We start from the raw sequence: 24,611 nt of genomic DNA, 5'->3' as shown, positions 1-24,611 counted from the left end.
TCCGTCCAATCACGACTGTCCTAGACGAAACAATTTCCTGGTCCAAGTCCCATGCTTGTTTGTGCTGTCCGGAGTTCTGCATGCATTTTTCGCTGCTCAGGTGAATATTTTTTGTTACAAATATGATCTGTAAAATATATATATGTTCGATCCGTGATTAAGTTTCATTTGTTTATAATGTATTTGTTTTGGTTGCATCTAATGCGTCGTCATTTTTTGCCGGGAAGGGAAGGGGGGTCATTTTGAGTGAAACACAGTGTATTACTTTATTTATCAATGTTCAAAGGGATATTAGTCAATAATCAAAAGTAGGCTTTAGATTGGCTATGTTAGTTTTGTGGAATACAGAAAAAAACGTTTTTTGTTGTTCTCCTTTGACACTTTCAAATGTTTTATTTGTAGTACTCACTCATGGCAAAAGACAAATCCTTGAAACTTGAAACCCTTCCACCCAAACGGAAGAAGCTGAGTCAAGATGCTGTTGATGTTAATGAGACAGATATGAAGCAGTCTGAAGTAAAAAAGAAAAGGAAAAACCTGAGAAAAGAGGTGAGTTTGACAGCCCTCATACCTCATCAACAGCCTGTTTTAGAAATCACAGCCAAATACAAAAACAAATGAATGTTTTATGAATTCAGGAGGCTCCAGTGCAGATTCCCCATGTGACTATCCCAGCAGATGATGAAGAACAGACAAAGAAAAAGAAAAGAAAAAAGAAACAAAAAACAGAGGTGAGAATTACGTTTGTATTCACATCGCTTTATGCTGTTGGATTCTGTTATTATGCAATAAACTTTTAGGAATTGTGTTGATCTGTGCTGAAAACACAGGTACAGGTATCACTTGTGTTACATATTACATGTTATGTTTTTTATTCCATCTTAAATCCAATTTATAGCAGTTAAAATGTATGTTAGAACATATGACTAATTTATTGCTGTCAATTCTAAGCAAAGCTCAAAAGGGGATGCTAGTGTTTGAGGTGAAGATACAAAACAGCAAATGGTAAATCTAGTCTTCTGACTTCTGAAAGTGCTTTTACATAGCAGGTCTAACCTACCCATGCACATACTGGTGTCAGAGACCACTATGTAAAGTGACCATCAGAAGTAACTAATCGCATTTAAATGCCATTGACGAAGCTGCGTATAAAAGACAGACTCTATCATCTCAGCCACAGCTACCGTGTAAAAGATTTAAAACTAAATCAAATTGTTTTGTGGTTTGAGCAGGGCTCGATTTTAAATCCCTCTGTCAAACGGCCCCCAAAAATAGCTTTATCCTTTACCTACTACTGGCTAGTAGAAAGTGTATAAGCAACTTTAAGATATTTGATATTTTGATACTTTGAAAAGTATTCAGGAGTTTGCTTGCACTGCATTGGGCGGCAGTAGCTCAGTCTGTAGGGACGGAGGGTCGACGGTTAAATCCTGATGTGGACAAAAAATACGAAAGTTGTTCTGGTAGCTGGAGAGGTGCCAGGGCACTTCCCGAGCTTTGCCAAGGTGCCCTTATGCACCAAACCCCAAACTGCTATGGTGCGCTCCCCACTCTGACATATCTCCAACAATGCATGTCCACAGGTCCTGTTTGTGCTTGTGTGTGATTCAGGTCTATGTGTGTGAGAAGCAGGTCTCTAAAATGACAGAGTGTAAACCCACATTTTCCTCAGGGACTCAAAAAATAAACTAAACAAAAAAAAAAGTGCAGCCCTTCTGATCCTCTGTGTCCTTAGGATGGAGACTTTGAAGCAGGACACGGGGTTTATCATAGCTTTCCTTCAATTGAAGTAGTATTCATACACGTATATTCATACTGAAACTTTCTAATGTCATTTATGTCTATCTTGATTGCATAAAACATAACCAATAAGAACATGGAGGTAACTTGTCTACACTGGCTATACAACTATATCATGTAAAAATGGAGAACCATGGGTTTTTAGCAGAAACAAAATAAAATGCGTGTTCTCAGGCAACTGTTTGACACTTTGCCTAATTACCCTTATAGTTCCATAATGCATCATATTTTGTATATACTTGTTTTGTGGTTTTCCCATTAGCAACAGTTTAAAGAAAGAGATGACTGAAATGGATGATTAAGATTTGACTTTGTTGCTTAAAAAAGGTCTGACATTTTTCATGATGTCAGATGATTTCACCCGTGCAGTTGTTATTCCAAGAACTGGTGCCAATCAGCTTCCTGAAAGTGATGGACCGGACGAAAGAGTCACTGTAGCTTGTTTTGGTTCCGAAGCAGATTTGAAAATGTTACCATTAAGAATATAGATACTGTTGGTATCTGGCGTTCTATGTCCCTGGCTTAATGTTTCCTAAGTGGCATTCAGGGAATTACAGAGTTTTTTCCAGTTTGTGTGAATGGGCTTTTGTGTGAAAGATGGAAACGCAAACAGTCTGTTTTCCAAGAAAGAGAGGTGTTTCTATGGGCCAGCTCTAGACATGTAAAACTTACCCATGCTGCTAAGTAAGTCATTTTCTCATGAACTTACTTGTTACCACTACTGTGTTTGTGGATTTTTATCAACTATACAGACATCTTTTATCTGAAGTGAGAGAAAGGACTGTATCACACTGCAAAGTTCTGAAGAAGGAGATCAGCGGAAGACTTTGGATTTTAATTAAAACAAAATCAGAAAACTTAAATTTTCAGTCACCAGAGACTCTGGAAAGGAAAAGGCATGTTTTAAAATACATTTGTATTGTAACTTAAGGGCTACAGAGATAGGATAAGTATTTAAAGTAGAACATTTTCTACATTTCATCTCTCAAGTCTGTAATTCTTTGCATCAGGAGAGTATTTTTGTCACAGAGTTTTAGTCCTCTATGACTCAATGTCCTGCAGGGTGTCTGTGATCTCGATGTGAGGAGCGATGATGTTCCTGTTTGGCTGTGCTCTCCCCGGTCTTCTGCAGCAGTCCCTCAGCTGCCTAAATGCTCCTCGGAGACTCTCTCTGCACGGCCTGTGCATGAGCAGCACGAGCAGCAGGCTGACACTGCTCCCTGAGAACAGCACAAACTCAGCCACGCTCAGAAAGGCTCGCTCATGATAGCTTAGCCCCTCTGTCTTCAGCTGTGCGCTTCTCAGCAGGGCCACGCTGTAGAAGAGCTGGCAGAAAAACACAGCCAAGGTGACGGTCAAGAACATGGGACCCTCCTCAGAGCCAGACAGGAAACGTCCTCTTGATTTCCACTGCCGGAAGCAGCCCCCAATCAGGAGCCCCAGCTGGAGGATATAAGGGATCAGAAAAACCATGCAAAGTCGCGCAGCAGCATACGAAACACTAGAATGAGCTGGATCCATAAAACAAGCTCCTTCCTCCTCTAGACCATCGCTTGGACCCCGTATCCCTGCCAGCAGCAGACAAACCACCGCAGATATCAGGATCACCAAACCCACACAGACAGCAGGCTTCTTCAGCAGTGTGTGGGACGGCGGATCTAGAGTAAGGACGTAAGCTATGAGAACCAACACCAACAAGCTGCACAGAGAGACTGTGTTGATGACGAACGACAGAGACGCACAGCCTAAAGCGGTGGTCTGCAAGTAAGCAGGTCTGTAAGCCACAGTGTGGAGTGAGAGGAGGAGGAGCAGCAGGTGGAAGCCACAAAAGGCCCAGAGGAGGCAGTTGAGCCAGGCCAGGCGTCTCTGAGCTCTGTAGGTCTGCACAAAACTGTAGAGCAGGAAGCAGCCGGCGATGAAGCCCAAAGACGCAAAGAAGCTGTAGACGGAGTTTGCTGTGGAGGTGATGTCGTTGGCTGCGATCTCAGAGTCAGTGGAGGTGTTGCTGTTGATGGTGGATCTGTTGGAAAGTGGAGGTGTGGCACTGCTCACAGCAGAGAAGAATACCAGGCTTTGATTGGCCTAGAAATGAAAAGAGAAAACATAGTAGAAAACAAAGTGCAAATAAATAGTTAAGATGAACCTCGAACAAATGAATCCGCTTTTTATTAACAGTTTAAACAGTGTTTATAATTGTTTAGTGAAACTGTGACTCATTTAACATAGAGAACCCACCCTGCACATTTCCGTCCTAAATACCCTCAAAGTTGATATTATGAACTTTACTGGAAGTTGGTCTTGTAGAGCTCATCAAAACGTTCCTCAGTAATGAGAAGTCTCTCATCTTTAAATTCATGACATCTACTAACAAAGTATGTTAGCAGAAAAGCCCTTCCTCAAAACAAAACCAATGCACTAATTCTCTTCTTCTGCCTGTGCAACAAAAACACGACGTATTCCACACAGAAAATCGAAACATTAATGGTCTCTTGAACTATTTCATCAAAGCCGACCTAGGTTTATTTAAAAAAAGTTCCCTTAAGTCGACGTGCACATATTCCCTCTGAGCAGTCTTTGTCTGCCCTGCTTTGGGAACCGCCTTCTCAGTGAGCACACATGTTTCCACTTACCATTTTTCTGCTTCCGTTTGTCACTCTTTTGAATCTAGCAGCCTGACGTTGTAGATCGACTCAGATCTCTGAAAATGATGCTCTCTGCATGGAGGCTATTGCTCGCTCTGAAGAGTTTTCAGATGTTTCTGTAGGCTGTACCCTCCCAACACACTTTCACTATGACTTCTTGGCCATGTGATCAAAATCTTTTTCTCCCCTCCCTTTACGTTTTTTTTTTTTTTTTTTTTTTTTTTTTCTTTCCATCACCCTGCAGACGGAGGTCTGTTATATTAGAAAGCATACTGAGGCACTTGTTTGGCTTCCCCTGAGAGTGAAACTTGGTCTCTGAGTTACTGCAGTGTAACAGCTTTAGTTTATTTTTTTCCTATGGATTAGTTACTCTCCAGCTTTATGACCTGATGAACTGAAAGCTGCAGATGAACAGAAAGCTAACATGTATTTAGGCTGTGTCTGCACATGTGCTGCAGAGCAACAAAATGTCCCATTTAGTTTTTATAGAAACAAAATATTCCACAAAACAAAGAATCTTTAATAAATGAAATAAGACCTTTTCACAAAAATATCTTTATGTTTGGGAATGAGTAGGAAACGTGTTTGTTAACACAAAAAGTGAAGTGATTGATAAAATGATAACATTTGTCCCCCCATTGGCTCCCAGTGGATGCGAGTTATTTTTGGATGTGCGATAAGTGTTTCACACAAACGCAGACAACGATAAAAGTCAACAAAGGAAGTTGTGTGAGTGCAGATAACTCCCATGAGCTTCTTTGTTTTGCTCTGACAGATTTCAGAACCACCCGGCCCACCAGAGGGGTCACATGACGTGGAGGGAGAGGAGGACCTGAGCCCCGAGGAGAGGAGGGTCCTGGAGAGGAAGATGAAGAAGATCTTGAAGAAGGAGGAGAAGAAGAGGCTGAAAGATGAGGGAGTGACCCCGGAGAAAACCGAAGCGTCTGGACCCACTGCGCCGCAGCAGGCCTTGGTCTATCTCACCTGGTAAGACATGCTTTGAGGACTCATACAGATGTAAAGCAGGTTTCATTTCATTAACTACTGGCCCAATTTAAGCAACAACAAAAAGGAGCACACTTGACAGTAAACACGGTTAAAGATGCGCACACGCGATAAGAGTAGAAAGAGACAGCACACAAATGTCTTTTAGGTTTCCTTCATCTGTGTAAGAACAGCAAACTATCCTTTTTTTATAATGAAACTTAAAGGACATTTGTTTGTGGGCTTCCTGTCTCTTTCAAATTCTCTTTCCTTTTGTTTACCTTCCTTTCTCCTCTCAAAAAAAAAAACAAAAAACAAAACTCGGCAGCGGTCATATTTCAGGAGCGGCACATCACGACTAAATGTATTTAGGGAAACATTGCAATGCCAAAGTAGATGAATTGCTGGATGTTGGTCTTTGTTTACTATGTAGCGTTTTTCTTCTTTGTTGAATTTATTAGCGGTGTGCACACTCTGTCATGCTGCTATAATGTCCCACTATTTCGTAGCTATCAGCATCCGTCTTAGAAGCCGCCTCCCAAATAGGGCACGGTTGGCTGTGGAAAGGCAAACAGGATCAATCTTTACTGAACCAAACCGTACCAGACTGTGCCGATCCATACCGGACCGCTTGGTGGAAACGGGGCTATAGAAACATAAACAAACCATGAAGCTTGTTTAGACTGTTTATGGCACTAACTTTTCCAAAAACCCAACCGTTTGTTATTTATAAACGTTTAAAGTAACTATCATGAGTTAATATGACTCATGTAGAACTTGAATGAACAGTATTAATGAATACAATAAGTCATAAGGGAATTAATTCCTTAAAGCATTCAGTATTCATCCTAATTCATGTACTATACAGTATGTTAGTTACATAGTAGTTGCTCGTTAATGCATTTGTGAGTTGTACATTAACTCAGTATGAGTGGTGGTGTTACTATGACAATAGATTTGAGGTCAAATTTGTTTGAGTTAATTTAATCCTCTGATGTCAGGACTTATTTCCAAAGTGTCGTAAATAAATGATATCTTTACTTTATAACCAAAGTTTGATTCATTGCTCATAAGTAGGGGAGACGGTTTTAGTAGATCCTGTTTGGCTCAGATGGAGCTTTTTAATGTCTGGACACAACAACCTCAAACAAACTGCAGGGCAAACAACTAAAATAACGAACATTTAAACTGTGATTTCAAACATAACGATGTATAATTCCTTGTTAAAGTCATGACCTGTGTGTACAGTATAACATTTTACATTTGTGTTAACTGATGTAATACCACAGCCACCCCATCGGTTTTGTCTCTGCAGCTGGGCTGAAAATCGCACAGAGTGGAAGTTCCAGAAGACCAGACAGACGTGGTTACTGCAGCACATGTTCGACTCTGAAAAGGTAAAAGTAAACTGAGTGGGGGGGGAGTGCTGCTCTTCAAATTACTTCATCAGCCTGTGAGCTAGATATTCACGTTTAAACATTCATATAGGAGCTATTGCAATTATATTTAAGAATAAAATGTGCCATTAATCTGCTACACACTACCACAGGTTATTTTCTGTCATTTATGACAAAAGGACAACTCGCGTATACAATAAAAGACAGAATGATGGTAAGGTAAAATACTTGTGCTCAGGTTCCAGATGAGAAGTTCTCCTTGCTGCTGCAGTACCTGGAGGGTCTGCGTGGAGGAGCCAGAGACACCACAACACAGAAGGCCTTAGCTCTTATTGAAAGTTCGAAACAAGAATCGGAGGACAGAGCTGTCCAGCAGAGGGCGCACCGAGCCAGAGAAGTGATCCAGCTGCTTTCCTGAAAGTATCGCTGATGAAAAGATGTCAACCAGAAAAGGACTGAAATATGTTGATCAATGGACTGATTAGTTCTCTGATCTTGTATTTTGACTATGAATAGTTATTTCATACGTATTCTTTTGTATTGGTGCTTTGAGAAAGAGAGGTGTTCTATTGGAGTATCATTAATAATGTTCCTTTATTTTTATTTTAATGTCATGATGACATTCTCTTCTCATTGTCCTCATATTACATGGACATTATTGCTTGGTTGTGGTCCATCACCAAATCTTTACTATAAAATGAGATGTTACACTTGAACTTTTCTTACAAAGAAGATGATTTTTCAGTAGTTTTAAATAAACAATTAGAATCCACTGTCACCATCATGGACAGAGGAGGAGAAATTCAAATTCCCAAAGTTTTGAGAGAAAGTTGAGAGGCTCCTGGAGTTTAACATCTGAGGAATGCTTCTCCTCGAGACATGTTGGTGCATGTCAAACCCTATAACCTGTGCAGTCACTGATAGGAATAACCTCATCCACTCAGGGTAAAAACATAATGCATAAAAAAAGATGTTTTGGTTTAACAACTTAAACCAAAAATATCTTTCCAGATTAATGTTGACACATTCTAATAAATCTTCCTCATGAGACATTTATCTCATTTTCATACTAGCTGCATGGACAAGCTGTGTTGGGCCTGTATTTCATACCCCCTGCACAAAATGGATATAGAGATGGTAAAATTCTCCTTTGCTGCAAATGATTTCATCTTTAGTCACCCACTTGCATGATATAAGGTGCATCTTAAAGTTTAAGATTTCTCGACATGTGGCCAAAGGCCGGTGACATCACTTCCAGTATTTGTGAGTCTCTAAAAATACTGTTCAGTAATGTTCAAAGAAAATGTTTCCTCATAAGAAATACACTCGCTGTACCAACTCACACCATGATCTAAGAGGAGTTTCACATTATTATTGACTTGTCGTGTGACGCATTCAAGTGTCATATCAGCTGTTCAATAAAATGGTTAGATTATGAATTTCCTATTTTTTTGTACACAATAAAAATGTTTAGAAATACTGTTTGACTACAATTTTTGTCCTTAAACATATTTACAGGGACTCAATTTTATGTTGAGTACTTTTAACCCTTTCATTCCTCCTCAGAGCGGACATTGTCCTCTTAAACATTTATTTTTTTTAAACGTACAGATTGCTATATATATATGTGTGTGTTGACAATTTAGTCTTTTAAGAAGAAACTCTTGGAAATGGCAAGCACAGGGTTATAGATTTTAAAAAAAAATTAAGAAAAAAAGGCATTTGAAGTTTAGAATCCACAAATGAGTTCAGTTTTTCCTCCATGTCCCCTGATGAAATCAACCTTCAGTAGTCATGTTGAGCAAGTGTCTCTATCACTCAAACAGATCCTTCACGTCTGTTAACTGGAGAAGGTGACATGCTCTGGAAGATGTTCAACGCCAGTCAATGAGGCCGTTGTCTCCTCTCGGGTGTTGATCCTTCACAGTCACGCTCACTGTGCTTTTGGCTTCATCTGCAACATCTAACAAAGACAATACAATTCAAACACTGATCAAACCTTGATGGGTTATGGTGGCCTTGCAGAGTTAACTTACTGTGCTTTGAATCAAAAGGAATATTGTGTTGAGTGAGGAGCGCACGCAGTCTCTCGATCTCTTCCCTTTGTTTTTGGAAATCCTGTGTGAAGAATTGTAAAGACAATATCCATCTTCTGTCACATTTTGAGCAGTTATGTAGTTATAAATATGTTTTTATTTGAAAGAGTTCATAATCAGACTTGCCTCTGTGCATTTCTGTAAAGAGTTGTGCGTTTCTGAATCCACAGCAACTTCTGGCACCTTTATTCTCACTTTTTGGCTTTTTAGGAGACCAGCATCCTCAAAAATATCTCTCAAAAGATTGTTGTAACCCTGCAGCAAAATTACATGTTAGCTGATCACAAATTTAAATACAATTTGTAAAATAATGTTGCACTTGTAGATAGAACAAAGCTTGAAACACACTGGTTAACCTTCGCATGTCTTTACAGTCATGTTGTTTCCCCCTCCGTAAACCAAACGGATTCTTTTACCTGCTCAGTAACAAGATCTTCATAGTGAGCCTGCTCAGCTTCATCCCACTCCCTCTGCAGCTTCTCACTCAATGTTGGGTACACTAAAAAAGACATCAAATTATTTAAAAATAAATTAATCAAATACAGACCTACCTGACTTGTGCAGTAAGGTTATACTTTACCTAAAAGAGAATGAGGATGGCAAACCAGAGGGGTCTCAAAGGTCAGTGAGTACACACAGGTACTGGGCTCAGAGACTTGAGCTAGCTTACTGCTTGTGCTGCAGACAAGAATCACCTACAGATATGATATATAAAGAAACACGTAGATTACACAACAAAATTAACAGTATTCATGTTGCTGATTTGATTGTGATGAAGACATTAGACAGTTTTCGGTCTGATGAAGGTATATTCTGAATGTTTAAAAGGTTTTAATATTTAATTTAGATTAGATTTAAATGTAATGATCTAGACTTGTAGTCAAACACTAACTGTTGTTTTGTGTTGAAGGAATCATATTTAAAAACAAAACAAAACAAGACAAATCCTACACATTGAAATCAGCCTGTTAAAGTTCCTAAATGAAAAACAAAACAAGTGTTACATCCTTTTTAAAATGACCTTTGTTTCTCTGTTTCTGGTTCCACAAGTATCCCCATCTCTCATCCACATGCCTGTGAAAGTGTTGTTTACTATTTCCCACTCCTGCCAGATCCTGTTAAAAACAAAGGCTGCTTATTAAGAGCAAAAAACACTATCTACTGTACATAACATTTACATAAAGGTGATGAAAATAACAAACTGCTGCTTACCCCAGTATACCGCTGTAAGCATTCCATCTATATGACTGCTCATGTTGTGTGATGTTGTGAAATGGACAGAATTCATATTTATACCTGCATAAATTACAATGAACACAAATACCCTGTCATGTCTTGGTAAATACTCTCATGTAATAGGATTTAGTTGACTGCAATCAATGCAACAAGCTTACGTGGACTCGATGAAACTGAAGCACTTCCCTGCAAGCCGCTGAAGATGTGCAGGGCCTGTGCAGAGGAAAACAGAAGTGCTGACATTAGAGAATCAAGTGATTGGCTGGCAAACAAAAAGTATATTCATTATATTCAGTAAACTTGTTCTGGTAAACCTTTTTCCTTCACTGCATTTAAATACAGAATTAATTCAAAAATATGCTTAATGTCATCCAGTCCGCATATTTTACCAGACACTGGAGATGGGGTCACTTTCGGCTGAAGTCTGCTTCCCTGGGCTAGAAAGGGATTATTCAACCTAAACACAGAGACAGAGAAAAGTCAGTCTGACAGGTGATCAAGTCAACTAGGTACAAACTGAGATGGATAGCTTTTTCTGAAACGCACCCAAATGTGTTTGGCTCCTCTACTATTTTCATTTTACTGGCGAATCCATGATTTACTATGAAAAGAAAACAAGCATCTGTGTCAGGTCAGCTCATTCTTGACAGTTTGTAATCTAGTGTGATGTTATTACTGTGTGGCTTGGACTAAAAACGCTTTAGTTTTGAAGTACTTACTGAACAGAGACAGAGAGACCACCCACAGCCTTAATAAACCATGCATTCCGGTACATGCAAAGTGAAAAGATGATTTTTAAGTGGGTACGATATGTCGCGTTGACTTATGGCTGCATTTCCTGCTCGGCTGATTCGGTCGTCAGATGGTCTGTCACGTGACAAAAATAAAATGTACGCATGCGCAGTCAACTTTCTGTACTACGACATACTATTCACGATACAAGCTTACAATACTTACAAACAGTATTATCAAGTATAGTGTTAATGGTGACGGATAAACACAGGCATTTATTAATGTAAAGTGATAATTGTTGTCAAACTGTATGTATATTTATTTTTGTCAGGTTACTTCTTTAGACATACCGGTGTCAGTGGGGTAGCTAGCTAGCAGGCTAACTCATGTCAGAGTGAAGCTAAAGATGTTCGTTAGTTTTAATCAGGAGGAAAATAACTAGCTTTTCATTGACGGAAACATGGGACGAAAAAAACAGGGCAAGTTTGTGCGCCCTGACAACAAGGGAAAAGACAAAAGGCACACAATGAAGGGGAAATCCTTAGAGGCATTTGAGGAAGAGATGCACACTGCTTTTGAAGGTAATAATATTTTGAGGTTGTAAACAACTTTTTTTTTTAATGGGGACAACAAGACCTACATTTATTGAAAGAAAATAGTTATGTCTTTAATGCTGGAAAATATTCTAGGGAAGACAAATGTACCCAATATAGCCGCAGTGAAGTGTGTGCAATTTGGTTATATGGGAAATTGTGTTAAAAATTGTTTTACAGTAGATCAACAAAAAACAAGTGTCTGTAGTTAATATCATGGTGCAAAATATGCTCTTATATAAGTGTGAAAGTGTAAGAATCTTGTTGTTCAGTCTTAACGTTGACAAAATGACTACTTGTTGTTTTCTTTCCCTTTTCAGCAAGTCTTCATCTTGAGAAGGGGGCAGAGGCCCCTCAGGTTAAGCTTCCTTGTCCACTTGCTATGTGGGAGTTGGGGCATTGTGATCCCAAACGCTGTACTGGCAGAAAGCTGGTACGCAAAGGTTTTGTACGCAACCTGCGCCTCAATCAGAGATTTAATGGTCTCATTCTGAGTCCAATGGGCACAAAATATGTGACACCAGCAGACAGGTGTGTTGTCTTCTTTCTCCTATAAAGTTTTTCTAACAGCCTTTAGAAAAGAAGTACAGCATTTGTTACAATGTATAATAATTACAATTAATATATTTAATTTAGTGATTATTTTCTAGTTTGATCAGTTAATAATTGAATCCATAAAGTTTGAGATGTTTTATATTTTTCAAGCATTGTTTCTATTAAAATAAGGGCATTTGTTTTCATTATATATAACCAATTTAAATGTTTAAAACATTCTGGCAAACAAATGTTTTTTTTAATTGATTCCAAAATGTTATTAAATTATAAACTGTGTACAAGAAAAGGTTATATTTCCTTAAATCTTTTCTGTGATCAAATGATCATCAAGCTGTGTGATATCTAAAAAATCTTTTTGTGTTGACGTTTTTTTTACACAGAGAGATTGTGGCTAAGAATGGGTTAGCTGTGATTGATTGTTCCTGGGCCAAACTGGAGGAGACCCCCTTCAATAAGATGGTGGGAACTCACCCCAGATTACTGCCATACCTGGTAGCTGCAAACCCAGTCAACTATGGCAAGCCTTGCAAGTTATCTTGTGTGGAGGCTTTTGCGGCCACATTCTGCATTGTTGGTAAAGTTCTGTATTGTCAATCTGACTGCCCTTGTACACGTTTTTTTAAGTTACTACAGTGAAACTTAAATGATCTTATTTTGCAGGTTTTGAAGAACTAGCATTGCTGTTGTTAAAGAAATTCAAGTGGGGGACAGTGTTCCTGGAGCTAAATAAAGTTCTGTTGGAGCGCTATGCTGCTTGCCAGTCAGAGGAGGAGCTTCTATCTGTGGAAAGGGAGTTTCTGACGGCTAAACCAGAAGAGGAGGAGTTTGGTAACATTTGGGACAGTTACATTGGGGTCACATTGAATGTTTTCTCCTGATAATGGTGTACCAGTCTGTGTTTGGAGTCATTTTGGAGTGCAAATTGTACCTCTAAAGTTTTGTTCTTATCTATTAAAGAAACCATGCAGATAACTCAGACTCAAAATACACATCCCCATTAAAGGGAAGGTGTGCTCATATGTCTATAACTATGTTATTCTCTTCTATAGCTTTTTTTATGCTGCCTTACCACTGCAGATCTGACACTTTAATTTGGTATAATGAACATAAAATACAGTTCTTAAAGACTGTCATCTTTATAAACTACTTATAAGTAATATGATTCATCAAAGAAATTAAACTCACTGTTACTTGTCAAAAATCTAACTCATAGTTCTAGACAGCTTTCTCCAGCTTTTTTGTATCCCTTTGGTCATTCAATTAATATCAATTTGTTATTATTTAAATTGCTGTAAAAACAAAAGAGAAGTGCTTCCGAAGTCTTGAACCAGGCTAATTGTGTCCAGCATCTCTGGAAACATTGCAGAGAAAAAAAACACATAGATGATTACATTAAGTTGCTGTATTATGACCTCTACTGCTGGACACATTCACTTTGAAAGGAAAGCTAACCATCTTCTCGTTCACAGATCCATTTGATGTAAACTCGGGAATAGAATGTGGGAATCTCAACAGACGTCAGTGGTAAGCATATATTGTTTCCCAGGATGGTGTTCAATAGATAACTACAGGATTATACAAGTTGGTTGTTTCAGAAGACAAATTTTGTGTTGGTGAATAACAATATTGTCTTGTATACTACTTTTAAATGTGCATTGAATAGCAGCCTAACCTGAGCTTAAATTTAAAAAAATAGGCCAATATTGATTGTGGGAAAAATGAATAAAAATGAATATTTTTGTATCTGTTTCTTGGGTTAACTGTTTGTTTCTCTTTAATTTAGTGACCATAAAGTGGATGATGATTCTTCTGAAGAGGAAACTGACACCTCAGAGGACAGCGAGGATGAAAATGATGCAGAAGTTGAGGATGAGAAAACACAGAGCAATGATCAGTTAGGAACAGCCTCATATCATCAAAAGGGGGAAGAAGAGACTGAACTAATGACTTCTCAATAAATATTCAAACTATGGATTCTGTAATCACAATGTGTGGCATAACTTTTTTTTTTCAAAACTCTTTACACAAAAACTTTAGGTTACCCTCGGGATAATCCATTTTGTCCACAAACAAATAATAATAAAAAAAAACATGATAAATTGTGTTTTTCTTTAATGTTTTAAGACCTTGTGAATGTTTACACTTTTTTTCAAATATGTGTTTTTTGGGTGTCACAGCTTCAGTTGTAAAAATGTTTTACGTAGATCAGAAGTCTTAGATGTAGACTTGTAAGTACGTCTTCACAATACTATATTATATTTCAAACAAAAATGTGTTCTATAAGAAAACGCTTTCTACATTGTTTGAATATGAACCACTGACTCCTTCCTATCAGTAAAACGTATAAGTAGAGTAGGTAGTAAGTGTGTGAGTAAGAGGGGGCGGACACAGCGGGACTCTCCTCTTCTGTCCTGCGGTAACATTGTTGTGAAACGACGTCACAGCTCGAAAATGAAGGCGCAGAGGCAGCCATTACTGGAGCTTCTCTAATTATTTTATTTCCAAATAAATACTCGTGGAAAACTCCCATGGCAAGAGCTACAAGTCAGCTGGTGAGTGTTGCAACTCCACCGTGAATCACAGTTCGAGGCCGGTGCTCAAAATGCTCAGTGTCGAGGCTGTTTGACAACAAATAGTTCCGTCGGGCCTTCATTTGAAGATTCACTAGCAACGTTAGCTCGCTAATGTTGGCTAACACAACACCTTATGTTTGCTATGTTCACCTGGGTTGTCCATCACTGTGCTTGAGTCATTCCTTAAGGTTATAGGATTTCTCTGCTGTTAATGTAACAATAACGCATGTGTTGTGGTATTTATATACGATGGTTGTCCGTTTCCCCTTGGCCAGTAGCCTTATCTGTTGGCTGACGTTAGCTAAACATGTTCGCGCTTTCGTGCGATGCTAACGAGCTAGCTTTAGCTTCTTTTTTTGCGTCCCACCTTTGGTTTGAGGAAAAGCTTTTTTTAGGTTTTACATTGTTTCTGCTCGATTGTCATCCAGTTGACTAGCAAAAACCCCACATAGAGGTCGGCACACTTACTTTGAACCAAACTTACTGGAGTAATATGATGCAAATGGCACGTTGAGAAGCAGTTACTTTTCTGTTACCTGGCTTGCTAACGTTAGCTAATTGAGTGGCTGTTAGCGTTAAGTTTATAACTCGCTGTCAGTGATGGCCGGCTTTATTTGACAAGGTAGCAGGAGCTAACACTAGCTAGCCAGCAGGCGTTAGTTAGCAGAGAAAGTTCACACAGGCCTGAATGTGAGGGATTGTTTAACTTTAACTTTAGCTGACATTTTCTACGGACCATCGTGGGGTTTGCACCGACAGTGATGGTTCGTAAGATAGTTTTACGACCGACTGGCAAACCACACAGTCAGTCCGGATAAGGCAGCTAAATGGCCACACCTTGGTTTTGAATGAGAAGAAGCTATGCCAGCTGAACTTGCTTACGGTAACTGAGTTGTAAAATTTGTAAACGTTGCACAAAGGTACAGTTGTTGAGGTTAGTATCTTAAGTAAAGGCACCAACCAGTTTGACTGAAAGCACAGGTCCTCCCATGTATTCTCTGAGTAGTTCAATAATCACTTGGGGGGGTTCAAGCTGCCATGTCAATTTGATGAGTAATGCACACATACTGTTCCCTTTGTGCATTAGTGGACATAGACAAAGTGTAACGTGAAACTTCGACATAGTTTTTTTTTACTTTTAAAAACTTCTTGTTGGGTCCGTTTCTTCAGTGGTCGTCTGATGTTCATATCAATTCTGGACTTTGCTCCTCAAGTGGTCCAACTTGAAATAGCATACTCAAGCTGTGATTTCCTACAGTGTTTATGGCACTACATGTTTTATATATGGGATATATAATATGTGATTCAGTTCCTCCCTTGTAATGTAAGTGGTTGTTTTGGAGTACTTTATTGTTTATATTAGACTGCTTCTAATTAGGAGTGTTTCAGAAAATAAGAACTATGATGCATTACAGCATTAATTGCTGTCTTAATCATTAATAGAAAAATATTAAATTATTGTTTTTAAATCTTTGTAAATCCCATCTTGAATTACAGTTCTTAATGCTGATCAGTAACGCTGAACGTTTTCCACACATGGATAGTCTTTTTATGAAGTCATGTGTAAAGTTTGGATACTCTGGATATAAAACAAACATTGACATGTTTTCTGTTGTTGTTGTGGTTGTACAGACATGAAAACTGCTGACTGATATTTTCTCAAATGTTCCCTCTCCTGTTACAGTATGATGTTGTGCCCATTCAGCCCAGCGTTGTCATCTGTTCCTGCTCACATCCATCAATGGTAAGAAACCACCCTGACTCCTGCTCGCCACTTGCTATCCCAGGCGCAAGCAGTAGCCACTGTCCCAGCATGGAGGGCTCAGCCTCAGAAGCCCGTGCTGTAGGAGGGTCTGCCAGCAGCCAAGGCTCAGACCTCCGCACACAGCCGGCAGCCCAGGCCCCCCAACCACGCAAAAAGAAGCCAGAGGACTTCAGATTTGGCAAAATACTGGGAGAGGGCTCCTTCTCGACGGTATGTGACCTGCATTCCACTAAACTTTTGAATTAACTGGGTAGATGTTGCTACATGCTAGCATTCTTTTGATTAATGTGCTTGGATGAGTCATCCCCATCTAATTTCAAGTGAATCAACAAAACAGGCCTAGTAGCTACTGGATTGAATCCCAGTTTTGACAAGAAAGTAAGATGCCATTTTATGGTTTTTGTGTTCTTTTATCCTTAGGTTGTCCTGGCAAGAGAGCAGGTAACAGGGAAAGAATATGCAAGTAAGTAAAAAGGCACCTTTTTAATAAAAAAACAAAACGTTGTGTATTTCCACCATTTTATACAACAATGTTATTTTCTCTCCCGCAGTTAAGATTTTAGAGAAGCGCCATATTATGAAGGAGAACAAAGCCCAGTACGTGAAAAGAGAAAGGGATTTGATGTCAAATCTAGATCACCCGTTCTTCGTCAAGCTGTACTTCACATTTCAAGATGATGAGAAATTGTGTATCCTTTCACAAAGTGCATTTGCCAAGGCATGTTCCAATAACTTGCCAACTGTTGTTTTTCTTCTAAAAAAAAAAATCTACATTTCATCTGGCTTTTTTAAATACTTGGTTTCTCGTATACAGAGTTTTACCTTAACAAGCGTTTCCTAGATTTTGGACTCAGCTATGCTAAGAATGGCGAACTCCTGAAGTACATTCGCAAAATAGGTTCATTTGATGAAACCTGTACTAGATTCTACTCAGCTGAAATAGTTTGTGCTCTAGAATACTTACACAATAAGGGGATAATACACAGGTAAGACATTTGTTTGTTAAAACAATGGCCATACTTTTACTGCCCTATTTATTTTTCTTTATGTCATTTAAACTCTGTTAAGCATTAGTTTTCTGCTTGTTTGTTTCATTTCATTTCAGAGATCTGAAACCAGAAAATATTCTTCTGAGTGAAGACATGCACATCCAGATAACAGATTTTGGGACAGCAAAACAGTTATCATCAGACAGTAAACAAGGTATTACCACCCTGTTACCTATTCTTCTTGAGTATAACACACATCCTTGTGGTATTGCCTTAGCATACACTCTCTTAAAGCAATATAAAGTATTTATGTTGTCTTAACATTTATTTACATTGTTTTGCAGCAAGAGCAAACTCCTTTGTTGGAACAGCACAGTACGTGTCTCCAGAGCTGCTAACAGAAAAATCAGCCTGCAAGAGGTAATGAGGTTTGGCCGTAATGAAGCCTGAACCTGCTATTTGATCTTCTATTTTCATTTTTTGTTATATAAACACAACTTCCCATTTGTAAGTTTTCTCTCTCCTTTTCTAAATGTTTTGTTTTAGCTCTGATCTCTGGGCCTTGGGATGTATTATCTATCAGCTGGTGGCTGGTTTACCACCGTTCAGAGCTGGGTGAGTACAAAGAGGAATACTCTTTCATTGCAGCTAAAATATTTATGCTTAAATATTTAGTGCTTAAATAATTGCCCTTTTCAGATTTGTGTTTCCGCAATAGCACCCTAACTAAGCTCAGCTGCCATTATATGTTTGTACATTCATATTGATGCTGCGACCGCATAATATTTGTGCAGCACTCTGTGAATTCACATTGGGCTACGCCGTTGATGAAACACAACATATAGAGAAAAAACAGAAGCCACACACACACACACACACACACACACACACAGTGCTCGGCTTGTCCCATCTTATCCCTGTAACGCCTCTGTCATTACCTCAGAAGATGCGATAGAGGGAATAACTTCATCCCCCACATTACAGTAAAGACGAGACGTCACAGTGGCTGTAAATATTGTGCTTTGAAAGGGCAGTCTGAATAGGGAATGAAGTTTACTGTTTCAGGTTATTTTTTTACTGACAAAGAAGAGGGAACTTGACCCAGTTATGTAACTAATATTTTCTGTTTTTTTTCCCCCCTGTTGTTTCACCTGTAGAAATGAGTACCTAATATTCCAGAAAATAATAAAGCTGGAGTATGAATTCCCAGAGAAATTCTTCCCCAAAGCCATGGATCTTGTCAGGCATCTTTTGGTAGGTCATCGACTTCAATGATTCATTAAATTTTAACGTTTTGTAAATGTTACTTACATATGTTGGGATGTTAATATGTATTATTTTCTGATTTACAATCATTATCACAGTGTGAACAGGCTGCATTGACACCATTTTAGAGTTCCAGTAATATAGCCCCAGCTAGCTGTAAACCACCCTCTGCTTAGTTGTGTTAGTATGGTGGCAACTGTGGGTTTGGCAAAAAAGATAAATGAGGACAGAGAGAAAAAGGATTGTTGAAGACAAAGTTCTGATTTTAAAAACACCAATCTTGCTTTTTGAACTTAGTTTGTGTTCTGCTGCGCATACAGTGAAAACATGCAGAACTACTGAAAGATATAAGGACAGTCAAATATGGCTGCCATTATTGGTTTATTTATCACAATATTTAACAGTGAAGCCTCACTGTGCAGACTTTCCTCTTGTCTTGCTGAATTAAAAAGACATGTTCTTCTCGTTTTCCCCTCAGTCATTGGAGCCTTCCAAGCGGATTGGGTGTGAGGAGATGGGAGGGTACGACCCTTTGAGGCAGCACCCCTTCTTCGACTCCATCTCTTGGAGTGACCTACACACACAGACGCCCCCAAAGCTCACCCCTTACCTGCCAGCCATGTCAGAGGATGATGAGGACTGCTATGGAAATGTAAGATACTGTATCTGGCTCCCTCTTTCCTTATTCTATTGTTCACTCCAGGAATTCCCAAAGTGGGGCCCATGGGGAGGGGGAAAGGCGGCAAGGCTCTATCAAAACAATGCAGATCATTTTGTACTGCTAATTCTGTGAGAGGACTTTCAGGTAAAAGTAGACATTGCAACTTAGGTTATTATCATTAATGAAGCTCGTTCCAAAGCTCGTGAAATACCAAAAACTAAAAAGTAACAAATGTTTTCATTTACTGAAAATGAGCCTTTACCAAAAAAATAAATAAACTAACTGATACTGTAGTGTGTGTTTACTAAAATAGAATTATGGAGAAAAAATGTAGTTTTTGTCTTCAACTCGAGCTCACTGAGTGACACATAAGCTCTCCTTACGATGTGTCTCAGGTACGTCAGTTTTAATTTTGGAGGAGCATCCTGGGTGTAAAAGTGTTTTTCACTTACTTGTATGGTACTTTGTAGTGTAAATGGTTAAGAGAAGATAGAACAATTCTTTTAAAAATACACAGAGACAAAAAAAAAAAACCCACTGAGACTAATGTAACTAAAACTATGCATTTTTACAAAATAAAAAGTAAATTAACAAATCAGCATGAACAAAGAATTAAAACAAAATAAATTGAAAACTGATTTTTAAAAACAAATCCCAAACTATCATATCCTTGGGCACAACTACAAGAAGATATGAAGAGGCATATCTTGTCCTCGGCTTCACCTGTACAGTGGAAGGTTATGAAGAGATCAAAGCTGGACACTGCAAATGAACTAAGAGTAGCTTTCAGTTGATCTGATCAGAAGATCTGTAACACAAAACAAGTCCTCACTAGTTATCTTCATAGAGTCAGGTTGAAAAAGAAACCGTTTAAAGCAAGGACTACTTAAAAGCTACCTTTGAGTTTTTTCCATTTGTTGTCACACATTGAAGTATATTTTTCTGCACTTTTTGTCGACGATGTGATGCATTCTAAAAATATGGAAATTTGTGAGCAAGTAGTGTGAATGAATGCCTATTTAGTTGATGTCGATTTATACTCGTTTCATAGGTTTTCTCGAATATATTTTGATCTGCTCTGCAGAATAAGTTTGGGAACCACTGGCATCACTCCACATTTTTTTACCTCTCTTATTCCAGTACGATGATCTCCTGAGCCAGTTCAGCAACATGCAGGTGGCCCAGTCCAGCTCATCACACTCCCTGTCGCCACATGAATCCACGCCTCCACAGAGGTCCAGCAGCAACATTGAGCAGTACATCCATGACCTAGACAACAATTCTTTTGAACTAGACCTGCAGTTCACTGAAGAGGAGAAGCAGTTGTTGCTGGAAAAACAGACCACTGGAAACCCCTGGTAAACCTTTTTCATAGGCAGTTAATTATTGTATTATTTATTTTACTTGTCATTATTATTACTTTTTCAGATTTTTGCTTCATTTATTTGCTTGTTTCGTAAAACATTAAAAGTATAGGGAGTTTATTTTTAACTGTTGTTGTTTTCTGAACCAGGCATCAGTTTGTGGAGAATAACCTGATACTGAAAATGGGTCCAGTGGATAAACGAAAGGTGGGTCAATTCTAGCCACATATAATGCAAAATTAGATTAGAAACCTTTATTAGTCCCCAGACGGGAAACTCATTACACAGCTGGCTAATTCACACACACAAGAAACAATATCGACAGTACAATACACAACAAGAAAATAAATAACAAATGAACCAGAAGAAAAGACGGTGTGTTTTGCGGTTTCTCCCAGAGAGAGAAAAGTTATAACTGTCTTCCCGCATGATCACTTCCCTTTATGTTCAGTAAAGTCCACAATGTGCAGTTTCTGTGCAGCTCTGTAGCTTTTATTGTACTATCTGTTTTGTGGAGTTTGCACTCATGCTAGCTACAGTACGGTATTAGAGCTCTCAGCCTACGATGAAAGTTGTGAAGTACGGAGCCACAGTCCCATGAGTCACGCTGCCCACCTCCGCTGATCCCTTCGTTGACTTAAATTTAGTTTTGAGTTTTTCAATCAAACCAGCACTCCACAAGGTTAATTTATTTAACAATATACCACCAGTTTCTGTAAATATGAGACTATGACCTGATAACATGTTAAAAAGCGGCACTGCCAGCCTTGTCTGCATTACTATATATTCCCACCACCGCTTGCAATACTCAATAAATGTGAGTGAATATTCGCATCATGTTACGTTAAATGTGTGAAGGTAGCTGCACGACTTGTTGTCGTGACGCTGCATCTGTCAGCATTTTATTCTGTTCTTTTGATTGCACTGTCTACCTGAAAATAGATGTTAAAGTATGTAATATAAGTATACACAGGGTTTTACAGTACAGCACAGTATGTTGCTTTTTAATAGTCCTTTTTGTACTTTTATAAAATAATCAAGAACACAAGAGTTTGTATCTTTAAATTAAAGAGTTGCTGACTGAGCTGTGTTTTGTTAGCTTAACTTTAAAGTGTGAACATGTTGTCCAGCTGCAGTTGGCTCACCATAAATGAAGTCACGTCCTATGTGTTGACTGGCTGCACACATGTACAGTAGGAAGTAAAGGCTAATGAAGAAGCTGACATTGGCCTCACAGCCCCCTCTGTTGGCAAACTTCTGATGTGTAGCACTCCATTGTAGGGTTTGTTTGCTCGACGGAGACAGCTGCTGCTTACTGAAGGACCACACCTGTACTACGTGGATCCTGTCAACAAGGTCCTGAAAGGAGAGATCCCTTGGTCCCTGGAGCTTCGTCCTGAGGCCAAGAACTTCAAAACCTTCTTTGTTCACACGGTACATGACTGTTTCTCTCTGATGTCTCAAGACTATTTTCCTGCAGCTGCTTGTTAATACTTGCCCACAGTTTGAAATGTTTTCAAAACTTGTTTTATATTTTTACAGCCTAACCGAACATATTATTTGATGGACCCCAGTGGAAATGCTGACAGATGGTGCAAGAAGATCCAGGAAGTGTGGAGAAAGATCTATCAGAGGCACCAAAACCCCGGCCTATAGGAGCACCTTTCCTCCTGTGGCAACTCCTCTTTAGCTCTGAGGCCAATCACTGAGCAGAGTAACACCCTCTTTAGTGCCCTTCATCACCGCAATGTAAACAAACTCTTAGAGACGCTGGTATCTAGACCTTGTTTGTTTTCCTGGGTAGAAACATGGGAAAAATACAACTTTGGATTCAGGGTTGCTTTGCTTGTTCTTTGTGCTCTCTGTGCGGCTTCTATTGCATTTTTTCCATGTATGGATGATAAGACTGCCACCATGCACATCTGCTTTTTGTACATTCAGTAGGCAGGGGAAGAGAAAGACAAGCTTGTCCTGTAGGGGGACACAAGCTTGGGTACCGCTAGGACTATCTCAGATGCAAGGACTGGTTTCCTGCTCCAATGATAGCATAACACAGAAAAAATAGCTTTTGTGAACCAGAGCCTATCCTGATATCTCAACTAAACCATATCCTACTCCTACATTGTACGTGCAAGCTGTTATCAGGCCCCGCTTCTAACTCCATAGTTGTAACAGATACTGTAAGATGATTCAGTCTCACGCGTTTACCAAACTCAACTCCTCTTTATATTTTTGTCAGGGCCCAAATGTTCCCACAGTGTTTGAGTTGTTTATTTGTCTCTTGGTACCTGCATATTGCAGTCCATGTTCGATCTCGATATAAGAAAGCAGACTGAGACATGGGTCTGAATCAGTCTCTGTAAGTGTGAGCCTTCCATTAGCTTTATTGAGGAGGTATTGCTAACGGGACGGGTAAACATGCCACTAGCTTGTACTTCCTAATCATAACTTGCTTCTCTTTCCTGCATGGCCAGTTTTGTAGCTCAGCCTTATGCGCTTCTCTCTCCTAGGGCACTGGGGAGTTAGTTTATTCAAGTTTAAAGGTGGGTATTTTTGACTGCATTGGCGACCATAGCAATTATTATGGATGATTTGGCTGTTCTGTACCATTCACTGGCTATTTCTTTGTGGTGTGAATTCTTTAATTTTTTTTTTTCTGTGGGATAGTCGGCTCATCTTCAGTACGTCCTATTGAAAACAAAATCTTATGTGCTGACCACCCCATGCTGAACAGAAAACCTTCATCATCAGATACATACACATACTATCATTATCTGAAGCAATCACAGTAAAGCTGTTGTCCCTGGACAAGATGGCAGATCGGGCTCATCGGCCCAATTTTTTTGTTTGGCCCAATAGAAATTACAGCGATTGATTCAACTTGTGCTCTTGTTTTAGCAATATGTATTATCATAATGCTTTTAATTTTTGACATATTACCTTCAGGTCCTTTCCAAAGGTCCTCTTCCTTCAGCTGAGTTATGTGTGCAGTGTGTGACTGGAGTATAGGCGAATAGGACCATCTGGCCCTGGGGCCTAGGGCTCAGTGTGGTTGGGTGTCAGTTAAAGGATATCTCTCTGATCCAAATAACCGATGAAATTGCTGTATCTGTCTATAAAGTTGAGGAAAGCACAAGAGAAGTGTTTCCTCCAGTAAGAAAATTAGTTTGAATCAAGTCGATGGCAGTCGGTTACATTGTGTATGGAATACTCTACCTGGCTTGTAACTGACTAGAACTGTGATGTACAGATGATGTATTATTAAAATCTGAAGCAAGTAATGCAATGATATTAGGATACAGTTTTTGTATTTTTATTCTTGTATAAGGTTATTTGATGGCTATTGTTTAGCCTCTAGTTCATTCTGTGTTATTTAAATTCTAATATATGAATCATATTTGGATTGAAGTCATGTTCAGGGGCCATGTTGTGTATGTATTGAGATGTAAAGCCTTTGAATGTGAATAATTATTGTAAACTATAATATTTTACAGCTTTTTTCTTACTATATCATACATTTTCTATTTGCTCAGTGATTTAATCATATTCTGATAATTTAATGAATCTGTTCATTCTCTCTCTGATTATTTGTGCGCTAGGTCAGTAGATGTTGAATGATGAATTTTCCACTTAATGCTTGGTAGTCCAGTAATTAAAGCATGTAGGGATTTAGGCATACAAATACATCCATGTGTCCTGTCTTCTGTTAACAGCCACAGTCATGACAGTGAAAGCAGCAGCAGCATTCAGTGGCATTGGCATCTTACATTATGCAGCGTGTAAATAAAGTACAGGCCCATTATCAGTATTTTGTGTCGTGAAAATTACTTCAATACACTTTCACTTTACAGGGGGAACATAACTGTGTTTGTCCTTCGATACCCAAATAAAAAATAAACATCTATTTTAAAGTTAAAAAAAAACACTTTGACACTTTCATATATTTATTTTGCATTCC

The 24,611-nt window shown here is 38.9% G+C and overlaps 5 protein-coding genes across 8 annotated transcripts; 3 read left to right on the top strand and 2 right to left on the bottom strand.

The window, feature by feature from the left end:
- The first annotated feature begins 2 nt into the window (after positions 1–2).
- chlsn (cholesin) lies at positions 3–8,295 on the top strand. The gene is made up of 6 exons (XM_079333544.1): positions 3–100; positions 403–549; positions 639–731; positions 5,218–5,429; positions 6,742–6,823; positions 7,062–8,295. The coding sequence occupies exons 2-6, from the start codon at positions 412–414 to the stop codon at positions 7,239–7,241; spliced, it is 705 nt and encodes a 234-aa protein (XP_079189670.1). The 5' UTR covers positions 3–100; positions 403–411; the 3' UTR covers positions 7,242–8,295.
- Positions 2,458–4,624, bottom strand: LOC306817001 (uncharacterized protein). The gene is made up of 2 exons (XM_079333534.1): positions 4,431–4,624; positions 2,458–3,882 (listed from the first exon to the last, which is right to left on the bottom strand). The coding sequence occupies exons 1-2, from the start codon at positions 4,431–4,433 to the stop codon at positions 2,842–2,844; spliced, it is 1,044 nt and encodes a 347-aa protein (XP_079189660.1). The 5' UTR covers positions 4,434–4,624; the 3' UTR covers positions 2,458–2,841.
- gnptg (N-acetylglucosamine-1-phosphate transferase subunit gamma) lies at positions 7,399–11,019 on the bottom strand. 2 transcript variants are annotated; one of them, XM_079333536.1, is made up of 11 exons: positions 10,875–11,019; positions 10,702–10,756; positions 10,545–10,612; positions 10,314–10,368; positions 10,132–10,215; positions 9,941–10,034; positions 9,500–9,614; positions 9,336–9,418; positions 9,046–9,174; positions 8,860–8,941; positions 7,399–8,786 (listed from the first exon to the last, which is right to left on the bottom strand). In XM_079333536.1, the coding sequence occupies exons 1-11, from the start codon at positions 10,918–10,920 to the stop codon at positions 8,698–8,700; spliced, it is 900 nt and encodes a 299-aa protein (XP_079189662.1). In that variant the 5' UTR covers positions 10,921–11,019; the 3' UTR covers positions 7,399–8,697. The 2 variants fall into 2 exon arrangements, with proteins under 2 accessions (XP_079189662.1, XP_079189663.1); XM_079333537.1 differs by lacking the exon at positions 10,702–10,756 and having other exon boundaries at positions 10,875–11,014.
- A 38-nt stretch (positions 11,020–11,057) lies between these two features.
- On the top strand, positions 11,058–14,134 carry tsr3 (TSR3 ribosome maturation factor). The gene is made up of 6 exons (XM_079333535.1): positions 11,058–11,468; positions 11,801–12,011; positions 12,416–12,609; positions 12,696–12,863; positions 13,505–13,559; positions 13,819–14,134. The coding sequence occupies exons 1-6, from the start codon at positions 11,348–11,350 to the stop codon at positions 13,991–13,993; spliced, it is 924 nt and encodes a 307-aa protein (XP_079189661.1). The 5' UTR covers positions 11,058–11,347; the 3' UTR covers positions 13,994–14,134.
- A 260-nt stretch (positions 14,135–14,394) lies between these two features.
- pdpk1b (3-phosphoinositide dependent protein kinase 1b) lies at positions 14,395–24,339 on the top strand. Of its 3 annotated transcripts, none has more exons than XM_079333528.1 (14): positions 14,395–14,587; positions 16,293–16,583; positions 16,794–16,836; positions 16,925–17,062; positions 17,215–17,359; positions 17,479–17,576; positions 17,707–17,782; positions 17,909–17,977; positions 18,520–18,616; positions 19,107–19,280; positions 20,430–20,647; positions 20,803–20,860; positions 21,935–22,087; positions 22,196–24,339. In XM_079333528.1, exons 1-14 carry the CDS (start codon positions 14,564–14,566, stop codon positions 22,307–22,309), a joined length of 1,698 nt encoding a protein of 565 aa, XP_079189654.1. In that variant the 5' UTR covers positions 14,395–14,563; the 3' UTR covers positions 22,310–24,339. The 3 variants fall into 3 exon arrangements, with proteins under 3 accessions (XP_079189654.1, XP_079189655.1, XP_079189656.1); XM_079333529.1 differs by lacking the exon at positions 14,395–14,587 and adding an exon at positions 14,880–15,491; XM_079333530.1 differs by lacking the exon at positions 14,395–14,587 and adding an exon at positions 15,585–15,932.
- Positions 24,340–24,611: the final 272 nt, after the last annotated feature.

Source organism: Symphodus melops (genome assembly GCF_947650265.1).
Source record: "Symphodus melops genome assembly, chromosome: 21".
Classification (NCBI taxonomy): Eukaryota; Metazoa; Chordata; class Actinopteri; order Labriformes; family Labridae; genus Symphodus; species Symphodus melops.
This window is presented reverse-complemented; position numbering and strand designations above follow the sequence as displayed.

Coding starts and splice junctions, on each gene's coding strand:
- gnptg (XM_079333536.1), bottom strand. CDS start 10,920: ATGCATGGTTTATTAAGGCTGTGGGTGGTCTCTCTGTCTCTGTTCA. Junction 10,035..10,131: donor GCTTACAGCGGTATACTGGG/GTAAGCAGCAGT, acceptor TGTTTTTAACAG/GATCTGGCAGGAGTGGGAAA. Junction 8,787..8,859: donor TCCTTTTGATTCAAAGCACA/GTAAGTTAACTC, acceptor TGTCTTTGTTAG/ATGTTGCAGATGAAGCCAAA.
- pdpk1b (XM_079333528.1), top strand. CDS start 14,564: ATGGCAAGAGCTACAAGTCAGCTG. Junction 17,360..17,478: donor AATAAGGGGATAATACACAG/GTAAGACATTTG, acceptor ATTTCATTTCAG/AGATCTGAAACCAGAAAATA. Junction 19,281..20,429: donor ATGAGGACTGCTATGGAAAT/GTAAGATACTGT, acceptor CTCTTATTCCAG/TACGATGATCTCCTGAGCCA.
- chlsn (XM_079333544.1), top strand. CDS start 412: ATGGCAAAAGACAAATCCTTGAAACTTGAAACCCTTCCACCCAAACGG. Junction 732..5,217: donor AAAAGAAACAAAAAACAGAG/GTGAGAATTACG, acceptor TTGCTCTGACAG/ATTTCAGAACCACCCGGCCC. Junction 5,430..6,741: donor GCCTTGGTCTATCTCACCTG/GTAAGACATGCT, acceptor TTGTCTCTGCAG/CTGGGCTGAAAATCGCACAG.
- tsr3 (XM_079333535.1), top strand. CDS start 11,348: ATGGGACGAAAAAAACAGGGCAAGTTTGTGCGCCCTGACAACAAGGGA. Junction 11,469..11,800: donor GATGCACACTGCTTTTGAAG/GTAATAATATTT, acceptor TTCCCTTTTCAG/CAAGTCTTCATCTTGAGAAG. Junction 12,610..12,695: donor GGCCACATTCTGCATTGTTG/GTAAAGTTCTGT, acceptor CTTATTTTGCAG/GTTTTGAAGAACTAGCATTG.